The 18,372-nt window shown below is 35.8% G+C and overlaps 1 protein-coding gene across 1 annotated transcript in view; it reads right to left on the reverse strand.

Moving 5' to 3' along the window:
• The window catches only part of NEIL3 (nei like DNA glycosylase 3), a gene marked incomplete at both ends in the record, with an annotated part of 47,109 nt that overhangs the window by 20,256 nt on the left and 8,481 nt on the right, over nucleotides 1–18,372 (reverse strand). Inside the window, 3 exons of the mRNA XM_081269493.1 lie at nucleotides 1,424–1,637; nucleotides 1,919–2,053; nucleotides 10,897–11,024. Coding sequence (XP_081125619.1) covers nucleotides 1,424–1,637; nucleotides 1,919–2,053; nucleotides 10,897–11,024 — 477 coding nt within the window. The remainder of the gene's footprint in view (nucleotides 1–1,423; nucleotides 1,638–1,918; nucleotides 2,054–10,896; nucleotides 11,025–18,372) is intronic.

Raw genomic sequence — 18,372 nt, forward strand, 5'->3', positions numbered from 1 at the left:
ATAATTATGTCTATACTCTGAATAACTAAACTTCAGAAATGCCAGTAAGTTTTAAACCCACAGGAATTATGGGTAATGAACTTTTATTAAGTGAATGCCTGGCTGGAAGTAAGATAAAAAGCAAATTCTCAGTTCATCACAATACCCTTTGTTCTTAACATTTTCCATTGAGATCTGTGTGATTTAAAACAGCTCCTTCTGCTTAAAATTTTTTTCATTATTGCCACATTGAACTAATTTGTGCCTAGTGACAAAAAAAGAAAACTTAATCTAAAATTATCACTACCTGGTTTCTTTTAAAACTATTCCTACTGATTTGGATTTTACCAAACCATCTAGAATGTATCTGCATAAAACAAAAAGGTGACTTTGGACTTACATAAAATAGTTTAGTTAACAGAATTAATTATTATGTAAAAATAACAGTTGATAGAAATGATTTAATTAATAGAGTTACAAATAATTTAAGTAGTAACAGAACTGGATAAAGTTCTAATGCAGAATTCTTCTCTGGAAACTGAAACACATGCATTCCAATCTTTCTGACTTCTAAGTGAGAGGTTTGAGTTCCAATCTCTCTGAACTTTCACAACCTTGCTCTATTATTGATCAGCATCCTCTTTTCTATGGTTTTGGCATTTCTCTCTGCCAGTTCTTTTTTATCCCAATTTAGAAATAGGTTCAAATCTCTCCAGATATAGAAAAACAAAAACTAGGTCCATCCCTATCCTGGTATTCCCTTCTAGCAGTCTAATATTTTTCTCTTCATGTTAATCTAAGCTACTGGAAGAAACAAGAACTCTGTATTTCGTTTCCACTTGCTCACTGATCACTCATTGCTTAGTCCCTGTCATCTGAATTCCATTCTTATCATTCTACTGAAACTACATTTTCTATCTTCACCAATACATATAAGTATGAATACATGAGTATGTGTAGAGTATGTGTTGAATATGCCAGACAGAAAAAGAAAGTTGTGAGCTTAAATGATTCACCTATCCTACAAAATTCACTTTAAGCCCATCAAATGTCAACAACTGTGTCCTAGATGCATGGATACATCCCTGAACAAAGCAGACTTGTCCTAATCAGAGATTACATTCTGGTTAGTACAAGGCAGATTTGTTGAATAATAAATGTAATAAGTAAATATATTGTGTTTAAGAGAAATACATGGTGAAGAAAAAATAAAAAGCAAAGCAAGTTAAGATTGAGAGAGTGAAGCAGGAGAAGGGGATGCATACTGCAGTTTTAAGGAGGTGGTCAGATTTGGTTACAAAGAGAACTCGACATGACCCAAGACTTGAAGGACACCTGAAGTATGAGGAGAATGTGCTACTGCAACCCAAGTGTAAGTGTTCCACATGGGTCCCTTAATAGTATTTTTTTAAAAAAAGCAATTTTAAAAATACTTAAAATTTACTTTAACAGCTGGATGGAGACCACTGTCAAAGAGTGCTTCATTTTTGATGATGTTGCCTACCCCGGGCAACACTCTTTGATCCAGTAACACATCACATAGCATCCGACCTGTCTGTTTTTTAACTTCACTTTCTGCTCTTGAGAAACTAAATTTAGGTGAACATATGTCTAATTCTGCCATCATTCTTATTTTTTGTTGGCTTTCCATTGAGTTCCTATAGAAAGGAATAAAAAACACATTAATTGTTAAGACTGGCTTATAATTTTACAGTGTCATTTAAAAATGAGCTTTGATATAAACACTTTATGATAATCATGGCACAAGGGTTATTTGGGTGAACAATGAAGACCCTAACAAATTATTCTATTTGAAGCCTTCTTTATCATGAGGTTTCATCAAATATAAACTACTTAAAAACACAGGTGATGTCCCAAAGTAAACCACAAATCTAAGCTCCATAGTTTTGCAGGTAAGTATTTTTATTTTATTTTTTACCTGAGTTCTACAGATGAGTCAAAGAAACAAATCAAATCTTTGGTGAGTTGCACTTCAAAAACAGGAGAAACACCATTTTTTCTTTTACACTCAAGTGGATTAATCATGATGGAGCCTTTCATTCCAAAGTGAATCCTAAAACAAAGTCAAACCCATTTTTAAATAGAAATATATCATGCATCAAACTTTCCCTTTCATGTTTTTTGGAATAAAATAAAATAAATGTTAGTCATCATGGGCACTTTTAAAGGGCAAAATATTGTCACTAATATTATATATTTTTTCCTTATAGCGTTGTATCCTTATAAAGCTAGAAGATGTGACAGTGTTTCAACCTACACATAAGCTCCTAGAGAATAACAAGGTCCCAACAATAAGCCCAAGAAAACATACCCCTGTCCTTCTTATCAGATGAAATATCTTTTATTCATAGAACAGTCTAGCATCTCTTGGTGTTTTCTGATTCAAAGGCTTAAGATAAAGCTAAATTTAAAATGCCAATAGTTTGTGTTTATAAATTCTACAAAGCCACTAACATTCAAATTCCCTATTTCTAGCCACAGTGGATTGGAAATGTTTACCTACTGCAAAATAAGATTTACAGTTTAAGATATTTTTCTTTCCCATTGCTTTGTGCTGAGCAATGAAACAATTTCTTGCAAAATCTTGTATATAAAGAAAAGAGAAACAGAAAGGAGAGAGAGAGAGAGAGAGAGAGAGAGAGAGAACACACAAGTGAAAATGCTATTGTCTTCAATTCTTTTCATTTTCTTTTCCCTTTACATGTATTGGGAAGAAGGGATTTATAAATATTTACGGTTAACTTTAAAGTTACAATGCAGTGATGAAAAATTCATAACCTTTCAGATTTTATAGGATTGATTAGCATGTCCAGTAACATAAGAAAAAAAAAGAAGTGGTTTTGTGAGGCCTCTGATGATGAAGATCAAAAATGATTCTCAAGATGAAATACTGTGTTCTGCCTTTCAAATCCATCTTCTTGTAGCTTTGTTGAGTTAATAAATATGGTTCTTTTGGCAGCAAATGTTACTGCTCTGTGCTTCTAATTCCAAAGCACCATGTTATAGTATTGTACAAGGTTAACCAGTCTAACTTTAAAAATGTGGGTTTTAAACTCTGTGTGCCCTACTATCAATCATAAATGCATTTTACATGCCCCATAGTTCTTGACAGGAAAAATGTGTGCCTGTAAGTACTCCATAATTTAGCTTATGGAGGTTCAGCCCCAGTGAAAGGTGTGCAACTGTCATGCCCAGAAGCCATCATATCTAAAATCTTTTCAGCTGCATGCCTCATAAAGTGGATTCTAAATCACTTTCCATAATGAAACCACATCCACATCAAAAATTTCAAAGGTTAAGACCCAATTCAAATGCACGAAAAGCCTCAATAAGAACTGTAAATAAACTAAATGTGCCTTTTTCTTGTAAACCTGTTCAATTTGAGGGAAAAATGTGCATAAAAATAACTATTTTTATCTTATATTTTTATTTTATTAAATAGCCAAATGTTATAATAATGAAGCCCTGATAACAAATTTTATGTTTAGTGTTGTGTTAATTATCTTTTATCTTATACTAAGAATATATAAGTATCATGAAAATTTTCAAGACATAGTAAGTATCTACATTGTTTTAACAACTGATATATTAGTTTTTATAAACCAGTACATAGGTCCACACGACAACAATGAGATTTTTTAAGTTTCATTTGGTTTTCAGTATTTCCTATATTTAATTAACCTAGTTAAAATAAAATATTCCCAGATCCTCATAACTTCGCTGTTCCTCCATCCCATCCGAAGGTCACAGGAGACTCTGCATAATGTAACTCTGTCTACCAACTGCAGTTGTCTGGCCCAAGGATGGGTTTTAGGCCAAACCTGAACTGGTCTCTAGCCCTTCCTCTGATCCTGTGACTTTGATACAATTAAGTAATGAGCTCCTGTCTTAAACTGGATTCATCAACTCTCTTGAGAAATTTATGGATTTTAGACACATAGAGATCAGTTTCTTCTTAGTTTTGGAAAAGCTACGATGGGAGCTGTCTATGGGAATGTTTCCATGTGGGAATGGGTAGCAGAGAAGCCAAGGAAGACCTGTCTGCAGAGAGGAAGTCTACAACAGATTTTAGTGAGGAACAGACTCAAGAAATGAAGAGAGTCCTAATAGCTATTAGTCTTTGCTTCTAGTTCTCCCTCAACCCATCTGTATTATCTTCAGCTTTCAATAGATACTCCATATTCTTACAATAAGTAATTATCGAACTTGTTTGCACTGTATTTTTGTCATTTGTAGTCAAAGCTGTAACATAAAATTATGCCCAAACTAAAACTGAAATGATAGTAAGAAAATCTGAAATAGCCTCCTAAAACAAATTGATAAATAAGCCCTGATCCTATTTCAAACATCACTCTCTTCTAGGCTATCATTACCGGAATAGTCTGAACATTATGAAGTACACAAAACAGCATAAACAATAGCACTGTCACAGTTCATGTCAATAACAACCACACCTTGCAAATAAGGCAGTTGCTTAGTAAAATTAGCAAGTGGTCAGAAGTGTCCTAAAGTTAATAAAGAATGTTAAGTATAAACATATAAAACCTGTAGTAAACATTCTAAAAAGATTGTAAAAAGATAGGGTTTTAACCATGTGATGATGAAAAAAGTGAGTTTTACTTTTATTTAGGATATAGAAGTGAACATAGCTTCACCCAAACATGGAGAGGAAAACTTACATTATTTACAAAGCCAAACATTTACTAAAATCTATAACCGATATGAGGTTGCAAGTCAATCAGGTAGGCAAAATTCCAAAATGACAAGTCCCATTGTGAGGAAAGTCAGAAAACATAAATTATTATATCTATGGCAGGACATAGGAAGAAGAGAAGACCACCCTGAAAATGGGTAAGGAAACATACTGAGTGTGAGCAAGCATGACAGTTCAGAATCCCCGAGTCCCACAAGAGAGTCTGCACTCATGGCATCCATTGCTGAGATGGGCAAGAGGAGGAAGAGTCAGGGCAGGAGACCTGAAAGAGTTGCCTTTTGTGGCATGAAACCTGTCTTTATGAAGCTCTGTCTGCTTCTTGAACACTTCTCTAATACAAAGTCTTAGAAAGTCTTAAGCTGCTGTAGCAAAAGGAGAGGTAGAAAGAGAAAGCTGCCAGGACATCTCCACTGCTCATATATCAATTTACACTGATTTTACAAGTTTCAGCAGTCTGCAAAGGGGCAGAGTAGGAAACTCCTGCAACCTGGCCCAGGCAAAGATGATTCTCTGGTGAGAGTGAGGGGGCAGCAAAAGCCACCTGTCCTTAGGGGTGAGACAGGAAATCAGCATTGGCACAGAATCTTGCAATTATTGAAGAAAAATCTGCTTCCACTGAGAAAGAGGTAGGAAACCCTAGGACCCAAGAACACACACAGAGGTAAGGTAGAGTTTGTGAGAAAAGGGACAGTAACTACTAGAAAACTGCAACCCTTACACACACATGTACAGGACCTGACCAAGACTCATGCTCATCCGGAAGAAATAAGAACCTCCATGGTCACAACCATGGGCCTCTCACTGAGTAACAATCAACAGTGGTCTCCACTAAGGAAGTGGCAAGAGTAGAGAGACTCCCCATGTGACAGGAATATGCAGGATCTGTTGAGAGCTGGGAGCAGAGCAGAAATGCAGAGAAACAACACACTGAGCAGCAGAAGCAACTGGAGCTTTGAAGTCCTTGGTGAACTTCAGGAGGCAACAACAGCCCACCAAAACCCAAACCAAGTTCCACCAATTCCTTAGGAGATCCACTCAGTTTCCCAAACTAATGAGCTGACAGAAGAGGTATTCTGGGATTCAGTCTCTCCTAGAAGTAATTTCTGGGATTCTGCTCTTGTTTTTCTATACATCCTGTCTGGGATTCAAAGAATACATATATGTCTATACCACATGCACACACTGAAAACTCCAATATCAAGAGATAACACAGTCACTGGAAATAGATTAAAAAATGTCCCAAATGTTGGAACTATGAGACATGTAGTGAAAGAGTAACATTAAATTTAAATTAAGATATGCATTATAGACAATCCTATTTTATATATCAGTCATTAATATATTAGTGACTAATATATGAGATGATCTAGTATAAAGGCACATGAAGAGATGAGAAATTCCTGTCAGAGAAATAAAAAACAGAATTCCTTCAAGGAGCAGATCAGCAGACGTCACACAACAGAGGAAAACACCCAAACTTGAAAATAGATGAACAGAAATTATCCAAACAAAAAGACAGGTATTCTTTAGACATGAAAAATATCCTTAATGTTTACTCCAAAGTTTCCAATTTCCCTTTTGCTTTCTGTGGATTCAAATTCAAACCATGACTACATTCTTTATGTGAGATAGACTTCCTTTTACTTTTCTGTGTTGCAGGTCTGCTGGTGTTGGATTCTCTTATCTTTCTTTATTTTGGGGTGTGTGTGTGTGTGTGCGTGTGTGTGTGTCTGTTTGTTTGAAAGTTTTTAGTGTACCTTCATTCTTAACAGATATTTTCAGTGGGCTTAGAATTCTCAGTTGAAAGGCTTATTGTCTATTCCGCAATTTAAAGAGGTTGTTCTGTCTTTCGGAGTTTCTGATGAGAAGTCTAATGTATTTTTTAACTTTGTTCTTTTGTATATGATGTTTATTTTTATCTGGTTGCTTCCTGGATTTCTTTTGATCTTTGGTTTTTAGCACGTTGGTTGGGTATATGTGAGAGATATTTGTTTTTATTTGAAGTTCTTTTGAGTTTTTGAGTCCAGGATTGGATAAGGAAAATTTCAGGTCACTGAACTCTTCAAAAGATGTCTTCTGCCCAATTATTTCTTTCTTTTGCAATTCTAGTTAAAAGTATGTTAGACCATTTGACCTTGTTCCACATCTTCATTAATTCTGTACAATTCTTGGTCATTACTTCTTCTGTTTTCTTCCTGGGCCTCCAAATACATTAGAACATTTAATACTGTACCAATATAAGGTCTCCACACACTCTTTGAGAAAATCAGGAGGAGAAAATTCCCAATTCATTTGGAGACCAGCATTATTATAATGTCAAAATTAGACAAAGATACTGAGAAGAAAATAAATCCACAGGCCAATATTGCTCATGAAGACAACTGCAAAAGTCCTCAATAAAATAAATCCAGCAAAATATAGAAAGGGTAATATATCATAAAAGGTAGAATGTGTCCTGAGAATGCAAGTCATTTAAAATTCAAAAATCAAACAGTATAATTCAGCATATATTACAGTTTGGATGTGAGGTGTTCCCCAAAAGCTCTTGTGTGAAACAATTCAAGAAGGTTCAGAGGAGAAATGATTGGGTTATAGCCTTAACCTAATCAGTGAATTAATCCCCAATGAGATTAACTGAGTGGTAACTGGAGGCAGGTGGGGTTTGGCTGGAGGAAGTGGTTCATTAGGAGTGTGGCTATGGGGGATATATTTTGTATCTGAAGAGTGGAGACTCTCTCTCTCTGCTTCCTGATCACCATATGAGTTGCTTCCCTCTACCATAATTTTCTGCCATGATGTTCAGTCTCATCTTGAACTCTAAGGAATGAAGTCTGCTGTCTGTGGATTGAGACCTTTGAAACCATGAGCCCTCAAACTTTTCCTCCTCTACAATTATTCTGGTCAGATCTTTTAGTCACAATGGTGAAAAAGCTGACTGAAATACCATAGAAATAAATAAGAGCCATGTCCTGATCATAATAGATGCAGAAAAAAATACTTGAAAAAATGTAATATTCATTCATGATTTAAATTTTCAACAAAGCAGAAATAAAAGGAAACTTTTCCAATCTAATAAAGGACAACCATAAAAAAATCACTGAGAATAGGCAAAGTGTACAAGTGGCATACAGAAGGTATTTATTACCCTAAAGTATTTAATTTAGAATCTTTATCACACTTCAGTCCTTCCTAAAAAGTTATTTAACAGATTACAAAAAAATATATCTAAGCTGTAAAACCCTTTTATAATTAGTTTATGATAGGTCTCATAAAGACATCTTAGCAAACTAAGAATTGTTGTATCATCTCTTGCGTATCATATTAAAGGTTCATACCATTTAAACTTCAATGAACTATAAAAGACATTAAGTATAAAGTTTTTCTAGAATGGCAAAGCCTACAAAATATTTCAGGTATAGCTTCTGGTTTGAGTATGAATACTAAATTATAATCTGTTATAAATCACAAAATTACAAAAGTATTTGAGAGATATTCATTAAAAATATCTTATAAAATAATAGGCCAAAATGTAACATCTGTATCCATTTTGATTGAAAAATAACAGCTTGTTGGGCTGGGGATGTGGCTCAAGCAGTAGCGCGCCTGCCTTACATGCGTGCGGCCCGAGTTCGATCCTCAGCACCACATACAAACAAAGATGTTGTGTCTGCCGAAAAACTAAAAAATAAATATTAAAAAATTTTCTCTCTCTAAAAAAAAAAATAACAGCTTGCAGAGTTGGTAGGTCTAGATGAGTAGACATATAGATAGATATATGTTCATTGTACTGGCAATATATGTGCCCAAAGTCAATAAAGATTATATTTGGCAGTGGAATCCTGAATGCATTATTGTATACATTTTCAGTTTGTTCTAGTATTTGTTATGTTTATAACAAAAAAAAAATGAAAATGATTTTTGCCTTGCTTTAGCTGAAGAGTTACTGTTCAAAAACAGGAAAGCCGAGTGCGGTGGTGTATGCCTATAATCTCAGCAGCTTGGGAAGCTGTGGCAGGTGGACGTAGAGTTCAAATCCGGCCTCAGCAATGGCGAGGCACTAAGCTAGTCAGTGGTTAAGGGCCCCTGAGTTCAGTCCCTGGTACCTACCCTCATCCCAAAAAAGTATAGACACTACTAACACCACAACTGTGCCCATAAAATAAATGTGTATAAAATAATTTTTAGTATTCTATGGCACTATTATGAATACTTAGATACCTCATCTGTTAACAGAAGCAATCACATTCTAATTTGTATTTTTCTGAAGTATGGATTTTTACATGACAGATTTCCTTAGAGTGGACTGCACCTGTATTCTACTTTATAAACAAATGAATCCCAGAGGATTCACAGCCTGCACAGTGAAATATACATGTCTTATGATTAAAATCCATGGGCAATTTTCATCATGAATAGCTTGGAATTAAGGGAAAACTGTAAGAAATCTGTAAGCATGTTTCCTGCTACATGCTCTCTAAAATGCAGACCAGTGTTCTGGGTAGAAAATAAGTAATAAATGAACACTAAATTTCTATGTCAGGCTCACAGACCTGCAGCCTCATAAAAGGATCACATTTACTTGACAGTCATCCATTCACCTAAGAAGCATAGGTTGGGAGCACAGGTTTTAAGCTTATGTTATGCTGTGAAAGGGGATTCAGCTGATTTTATGTTGTTGAGTTTAGATTCCAACAGCTGATCTGCCACTGACCTTGAATTGTTGCATAAAATAGCTGTTAAGGTTGCAAGAAACCAGAGGCAAACCATTGCATTTTCTTTCTATCTTCATCTGGAGATAGGTACTCTCCAGGGATGGTACTCTGTTCATGTAGTTTGAGGAAGTGATTGCCCTTGTTTGGAACTTCATGGGACACTTACTGACAGCTCTGCACTGAGAAATGATTCCTTCCTTATCAGTCTGGTGGAGAACACTTGATAAAGCCTCCTTTTCATCTTACAGAAATAAATCTGCACCTACCATCAGAGAATCAATAACATATCAATGTTTTCAACTATGGTGCATGGATTCCATTGTGTCCTACTCTGTCCAGAGCTAAGGGTTTTCAATCACATCAATCTACAACAGTAGTAATGTAACCTGCAATATATCATTACTGCATGAACCAGTAGGCATATGCTGATTTTATCAATCCCAGACTAAGAAAAACTATGAAGTGACAATGTTGTCCAAGGACAGCAGCTGCTGACAACGAAGAGAGAACACCTCAAAGGAAAAGCAATTACATAAACCTTAAGTACTCTAAATATGTGGTAGATGAGATGCAATAAATAACAATCATAGAGTCACACCACCTCTTTGTAAGCTTTATTCACCTTCAGTTAAAAGTACAGGGTCTAATAACAACTCTTTTCTTTAGAGAAGGTGATAACAGTTCAATACCTTAAAAAAAAAAACACTAAAGAGGATTTAAGGAAGCAGGACCCATCTTTATAGTTTGCAATAGCTTAGGCTAAATCCAGAAAAGACAGACAGATTCAATAGACATATTAACTCATAGACCTTTTTCATTTTCCTGCAAAAATTAAGTAGGTGACCATGCATTGCAATTACATACATTTTGACACTTATCATCTTTAAGTTAATCAAGCAGTAGACTGCTTATCCTTTGCCAACACAGTAGCCATGAATTTCCATAAGAACTCTGAAACAATGGAGAACCTGTTATTTCTGAGAAAGTTTTTGAATTCAATAAGTTCCCAAGTTCTGTTGAAGGTTTCAGAAAAAGAAGGAAGACAGAAAAATACAAAAAAAATCTAGTGATACATTTAAGCCAAAGTAGGGCCTGTCACAAATATAAAATAACTGATGCTACTAAATGCAATGAACATTTGATGACAAGAGGGGAGATAGCAGTGCAGGGAATTTGGAGAATAGCAAAACAGAGATGTGCTGCACTAATGCATCTTGGGAAGCCCTGCTAGCCTATCCATTTTTTTAAAAGAAATAAATTGACTAGCCTCCAAGTAATGATGACATCACAATTTATTCTTCTTCTGCTTATTGCTTTCCAAGATAGAATCTCAACCTCTTATATTACAGCTCTCTTAAACATAGAGTACTTTCTACATGATTAAATGTGACACCTGGCAAACTGTAAGAAAAGCCTTCTACACATCCTTTAAATAAGAGTGATACGATGTATTGTACAGGTTTATCTTACCGTAAAGCTTTTGGGCCAAAGTACATAAAGAGCTCCTTCCCCAAAGTTTCCACACCACTGTAAACACATCCATTAAACAGTCGCAAAAAATTCTGTCTGGAATCCTTATTACTATTCAGTGCAACAGCCTAGAAGAAAATATACACATAAATGCACACACGTGTATGAACTCTAAACAAAATTATCATTTAATTCTTAAATGTATTTATATTGCTTCATACCCAGGTGCATTCCAATGAGAAGAATAAGTTCCAACAAGTCAAGTAATGTAATCGGCTGTTTACATACTTTTTGTCAAATTACTATGCAGTCATTTAAAGAGAGCGGCCAAAAACATTAAGTGAAAAACGGTAATTGGCAGACAATCAAAAGGAGTTGCTTCCAGGATCATATAGCTGTGTGTATATGAAAATAAAGCACAGGAAAACAATGTGAATGTTGTAAAACCAGTGAGTGAAATATAAAGTCTTCCATTTCCAGAAGGACAGCCAAATTCTCAGAAAGAGTATTTGAATAAACACTGCCAAAGTGATGTAAAATACGAAAACAAAGTATTTTTAATAGTACTGATGAATTTTGAAGCAAGTAAGGAATCATAAGGAGCTGAAAGCAAAATAAAAGTAGGAGAGAACCTTGCAAACAAGGTAAGCAGAGGCCTGAAGCCAGCTTTGCCATAAGGGCAATCATTAGACCTAAGGAATGTGACAGCTTCAGTGTCCACAGCTTTCTGCCACAGGTCTCCTGAGAAGGGTAATCTAATTGGACACCTACCCCACTTTAACCACAATGTTAAAAATGAAGGGAAATAAACTCACTTTTGCTTTTCTCCATCAGTCTTGCAAAACCAAACAATATATTGTGAGGGTTACAATATATGTACTGAATACTATAAAAAAATCAAGGAAATTATAAACATAAATATAAAATATAAGTTCTTCTATGGAGGAAGGACAGGAATGCGATTTAGCTTAGATACTGGTCATGTTCTTAATAGGGCATATGTAGACCAGTGTTCTGTATATAACTTTTTATGATTTAGCTATGTTTTATAAACATTTAATATTCATTCAAAATTTAAAACTTATAAATTTATAGCTACTATACAAAAACTTATTTATGTAAATATATCTATACAGTAACTCTTTATCCAAGGAAATCCTCATCTCTTAACTTCTTTACTCTTTTTCTCAATGGGCCTAAGAATCCTGAAGATTCTAAATGAAATCGTGGAAGGTAGGAAGGGGTGGGTGCAATGTCAAGGAGGTTATTATATAAAAGAGCTTTGGATAGAGAGCCTAGAAGAAAGTTATGACTATTCCTTAGCTTAAGGTGGAAAGATATTGCTCAGGAATTCTCAAACTTTTGATTTAAAAGCAACTGTTATTGTATGTGCTTGAGATGATATATCTAGTCTGTTCCTTATTTTATAAGTCAGCCCTTGTTTAAAAAAAAGATATGATGATAGATAGTGTTTAATTCAGAGAGATAACAGGCTGATTATATATATTTAAGGATTGAGAGTAAACATTATTCTTCCACAAACCTACTCGGGATTATAATAGTGACACCAATGCCAGAATTTTCCAGCTGCCTAAAGTTCAGGGAACTTTAAAGGGCTTTGTATCCCTCCTTTGCATAAGTACTGTAGAATTAATCACAGGTTTACAATGGCCAGTAACTATGCAAGAATAATTAAAAGTGGCAGCCTTCCATTTCTGCTCAAATCATAAGAATCTGTGGAGGAGTCTAGCATATCCTCAGAACTTCTGCCTCTGATTTCTCTTTCTCTCATGAACTTGAGAGCCCATCAATGAACATCAAGCACTGGCAAGGCAGGCTGTGTATTTGGTGAGGGAAAACATAATTCCACATCTGCCTTGCTTCTATAAATGAACCTGTTAGAGCCCTGACTTGAGAAGCAACAAGAGTCATGATGCTTTTCTGCCTCACAAGGGACTTTAAGCCACTTAACATACACTTCAAGCCAAGTATAGATTACAATAGCAGGTTTCAAGGTAGGTTTCCATGACAACCAATTAGCATGCACAAAGTTCTTATAAAACTAAACAGGACACTTATAAAATGATTATACAGAGTTGGTGCAGATCTATCATAAGTAAACTTTGCCTTGGTATAAGATTAAGTTTTATATTTTGGGGACCTTAGACTGAAGGTCTTCTACATTGATTTATGAATTAATAGCTCAGAATCTTGTTTCTCTACCACTACAATGTCAGCAACTTCTTAGCCTCCCCCAATATTATTTATTAGCAAGTGGCTTTAATCATGCCCTCAGCTTCTGTCAGGGCTCCCAGAAAAGACTGTGAGATGAATTTTACCATTTTTAGTGTGTGTAGCCACCTTCCCCCCCACCCCGCCTCCTCCACACACATACACACATTCACACTCACACATAGCTTTCCCTAGTCCTTGGTTAGAAGGGAATTAGCTACTACTTTCATTATTGTGTTTTATTTTCCTTTAGTCTTTTAGTTTTCCAATTCACATCACAAACTCAACATCTATCCCCTATCTGATTGGCTGATTAAAAAAAGTTTTCTTTCAGCTGTTACATGATCATCCAGCCCTATGCCTGACTGCCCCTCTTCCCTTCCTCCCAACATGGAAAACCACATGACTAGTTTGCTCTTACTTCTTGCTGGCTTCCTGCCCAGACCTGCTTTCCTCTACTCAGTTCTGACTTTACCATGTTTTAGGATGATCCCTGGCAAAGAGACAGATAAGGTACCCTTGAAATAAACAGTGCTGTCACAACACCTACTAAAACAGTAAATTGAGTCCCAACTGTCTCATTACTAAATTAACAGCTGATAAGACTATACATCATTTTAATAAAATCTCTAGAAGCCAATAGCTATAACAGTTCATGTTATTTACTGTGTCTACAACACAGACATTCTCTGACCACAATCTTTCCCATTAAAAATGGATCAAAACCAAGTATGGTAGCATATGCCTGTAATCCTAGTGACCTGGGAGGCTGAGACAGCCTCAGGAACTTAGCATGACCCTATCTCAAAATTAAAAATAAAAAGGGTTAGAAATATAGTTTTCAGTGGTACAGTGCCCCTGGGTCAAGCCATAGTAAATCACACAAACAATTCATGGCTATTTAATTAGATTAATTCATTTTAGAAAAATTTATTGATTTTCTACTGTGTGATAGGTTTTGTTCTAGAAGCTGAGGATGTCAATAAACAATTAAATTCATCCTACCCTTAGGAAGGTTATCTTCTAACAGGCGAAGAGAAGGCAACAAACTTAAGAACACAATATGTCAGAACATCTGAAAAGAAATCCAGATGAGAAAGAGATCAAGATTGGGGAGGGGAAACAGTGAGCAGTTTGGAAGGGCAGTCACAATTTCATTGGGAAATTGGCATTTGAGCAAGTTTTACATGAGCCGAGAGAGAGAGCCATAATTCTGAAATGGCAGAATTGGCAGTGTGAAGGACCTGGAATCCTGTGGGCCAGTGTGGCCATAGCATAGACAATAAGAGCAATATTAGAGATTTGACTTATGGGTTATGGACTCCCATGGGTTCTTGGGCTCTCTACCAGAACAACCAGATAAAGCCACATTAGCACAGGAACAATGTTTTTTTTTTTTTTATTGATTATTTAAAGCATTACATAGCTCATGATACATCATCTTTCATACATTTGACTCAAATTGTGTTTTGAACTCCCATTTTCACCCCAAATACAGATTGCAGAATCACATCTGTTACATATTCACATTTTTACATAATGCCATATTAGTGACTGTTGTATTCTGCTACCTTTCCTATCCCCTACTATCCCCCCTCCCCTCCCCTCCCCTCCCATCTTCCCTCTCTACCTCCCCTGCTGTTGTTCAATTCTCTCCCTTTTTTTCCCTCCCCCTTGCCCCTCATAACCTCTTATAATTCTATGTATCATTGAAGGTCTCCTACTATTTCCATGTGCTTTCCCTTCTCTCTCCGTTTCTCTCCCCCCATTCGTCTTTGTTTACTGTAGTCTTTTCCTCATGCTCTTCCTTCCTGTTCTGTTCTTATTTGCTCTCTTTATATCAAAGCAGACATTTGGCATTTGTTTTTTAGGGCTTGGCTAGTTTCGCTTAGCATAATCTGCTCTAATGCCATCCATTTCCCTGCAAATTCTATGATTTTGTCATTTGTTAGTGCTGCATAATACTCCATTGTGTATAGATGCCACATTTTTTTTTATCCATTCATCTATTGAGGGGCATCTAGATTGGTTCCACAGTCTAGCTATTGTGAATTGTGCCGCTATAATCATTGATGCAGCCGTATCCCTATAGAGCGCTTTTTTAAGGTCCTCAGGGAATAGTCCGAGAAGTGCGATAGCTGGGTCAAATGGTGGATCCATTCCCAGCTTTCCCAGGAATCTCCATACTGCTTTCCAAATTGGCCTCACCATTTTGCAGCCCCACCAGCAGTGTACAAGTGTACCCTTTTCCCCACATCCCTGCCAACACTTATTGTTGTTTGACTTCATAATGGCTGCCAATCTTACTGGAGTGAGATGGTATCTTAGGGTGGTTTTGATTTGCATTTCTCTGATTGCTAGAGATGGTGAGCATTTTTTCATGTACTTGTTGATTGATTGTATGTCCTCCTCTGAGAAGTGTCTGTTCAGGTCCTTGGCCCATTTGTTATCTTATTGTTTAATTTTTTGAGTTCTTTGTACATTCTGGATATTAGGGCTCTATCGGAGGTGTGGGGGATAAAAATTTGTTCCCAGGATGTAGGCTCTCTATTTACCTCTTTTATTGTTTCTCTTGCTGAGAAAAAACTTTTTAGTTTAAGTAAGTCCCATTTGTTTATTCTTGTTATTAACTCTTGGGCTATGGGTGTCCTAATAAGGAATTTGGAGCCCGACCCCACAATATGTAGATCGTAGCCAACTTTTTCTTCTATCAGACCCAGTGTCTCTGATTTGATATCTAGCTCCCTGATCCATTTTGAGTTAATTTTTGTGGATGGCGAGAGAAAGGAATTCAGTTTCATTTTGTTGCATATGGATTTCCAATTTTCACAGCACCATTTGTTGAAGATGCTATCCTTCCTCCATTGCATGCTTTTAGCCCCTTTATCAAATATAAGATAGTTGTAACTTTGTGGATTAGTCTCTGTGTCTTCTATTCTGTACCATTGGTCCACCTGCCTGTTTTGGTACCAGTACCATGCTGTTTTTGTTACTATTGCTTTGTAGTACAGTTTGACCTCTGGTATCGCTATACCTCCAGATTCACACTTCCTGCTTAGAATTGCTTTTGCTATTCTGGGTCTTTTGTTTTTCCATATGAATTTCATGATTGCTTTGTCTATTTCTACAAGAAATGCCATTGGGATTTTGATTGGCATCGCATTAAACCTGTAGAGAATTTTGGGTAATATCGCCATTTTGATGATGTTAGTTCTGCCTATCCATGAACAGGGTACATTTTTCCATCTTCTGAGATCTTCTTCTATCTCTCTCTATAGGGTTCTGTAGTTTTCATTGTATAAATCTTTCACCTCTTTTGTTAGGTTGATTCTCAGCAGCACATGGATCCTACTCAAAGATAGACCATATATTATGCCATAAGGCAACTCTTAGTAAATATAAAGGCGTGGAGATAATACCATGCACCATATCTGATCATAATGGAATGAAATTGGAAATCAATGATAAAAGAAGGAAGGAAAAATCCTACATCACATGGAAAATGAACAATATGTTATTGAATGATCAATGGGTTATAGAAGACATAAAGGAGGAGATGAAAAAATTCTTAGAATCAAATGATAACACAGACACAACAAACCGGAATCTATGGGACACAATGAAAGCAGTTTTAAGAGGGAAATTCATTTCTTGGAGTTCTTACCTCAAAAAAAGAAAAAACCAACAAATAAATGAACTCACACAACACCTTAAAAACCTAGAAAAGGAAGAGCAAAACAACAGCAAATGTAGTAGAAGACAAGAAATAATTAAAATTAGAGCAGAAATCAACGAAATTGAAACAAAAGAATCCATTGAAAAAATTGATAAAACTAAAAGTTGGTTCTTTGAAAAAATAAATAAGATAGACAAGCCCTTAGCCATGCTAAGAAAAAGAAGAAGAGAGAGAACTCAAATTACTAACATACGGGATGAAAAAGGCAATATCACAACAGACACTACAGAAATACAGAAGATAATTAGAAAGTATTTTGAAACCCTATATTCCAATAAAATAGAAGATAATGAAGATATCGATAAATTTCTTAAGGCATATGATTTGCCCAGATTGAGACAGGAAGACACACACAATTTAAACAGACCAATAACAAAAGAAGAAATAGAAGAAGCCATCAAAAGACTACCAACCAAGAAAAGCCCTGGACCGGATGGGTATACAGCGGAGTTCTACAAAACCTTCAAAGAAGAATTAATACCAATACTTTTCAAGCTATTTCAAGAAATAGAAAAAGAAGGAGCTCTTCCAAATTCATTCTATGAGGCCAACATCACTTTGATCCCAAAACCAGACAAAGATACTTCAAAGAAAGAAAACTATAGACCAATATCTCTAATGAACTTGGATGCAAAAATTCTCAATAAAATTCTGGCGAATCGAATACAAAAACATATCAGAAAACTTGTGCACCATGATCAAGTAGGATTCATTCCTGGGATGCAAGGATGGTTCAATATACGGAAATCAATAAATGCTATTCACCACATCAATAGACTTAAAGACAAGAACCACATGATCATCTCGATGGATGCAGAAAAAGCATTTGACAAAGTACAGCATCCCTTTATGTTCAAAACACTAGAAAAACTAGGGATAACAGGAACTTACCTCAACATTGTAAAAGCTATATATGCTAAACTTCAAGCTAGCATCATCCTAAACGGAGAAAAACTGAAGGCATTTCCTCTAAAATCTGGAACAAGACAGGGATGCCCTCTATCACCACTTCTATTCAATTTAGTTCTCGAAGTACTAGCCAGAGCAATTAGACAGACAAAAGAAATTAAAGGCATAAAAATAGGAAAAGAAGAAATTAAACTATCGCTATTTGCGGATGACATGATAATATACTTAACAGACCCAAAAGAGTCTACAAAGAAGCTGCTAGAGTTAATAAATGAATTCAGCAAAGTGGCAGGTTATAAAATCAACACGCATAAATCAAAGGCATTCCTGTATATCAGCAACAAAACCTCTGAAATGGAAATAAGGAAAACCACTCCATTCACAATATCCTCAAAGAAAATAAGATACTTGGGAATCAACCTAACAAAAGGAACAATGTTTTTTATTCTTATGCGGGGAGATCAATCTCAGACTGGTTCAAATGAAGGAAAATGGTACACAGCTTTTATGGTATCAATGGGTAGGCAGAAACCTGGTTTCTTGCTGATGTCACAGGTAGAAGTTGAGTTTTAGTTGCATCTGTGCTCTTCTACATGTTT

Source organism: Spermophilus citellus (assembly GCF_964194105.1).
Source record: "Spermophilus citellus genome assembly, chromosome: 16".
Taxonomy (NCBI): Eukaryota; Metazoa; Chordata; class Mammalia; order Rodentia; family Sciuridae; genus Spermophilus; species Spermophilus citellus.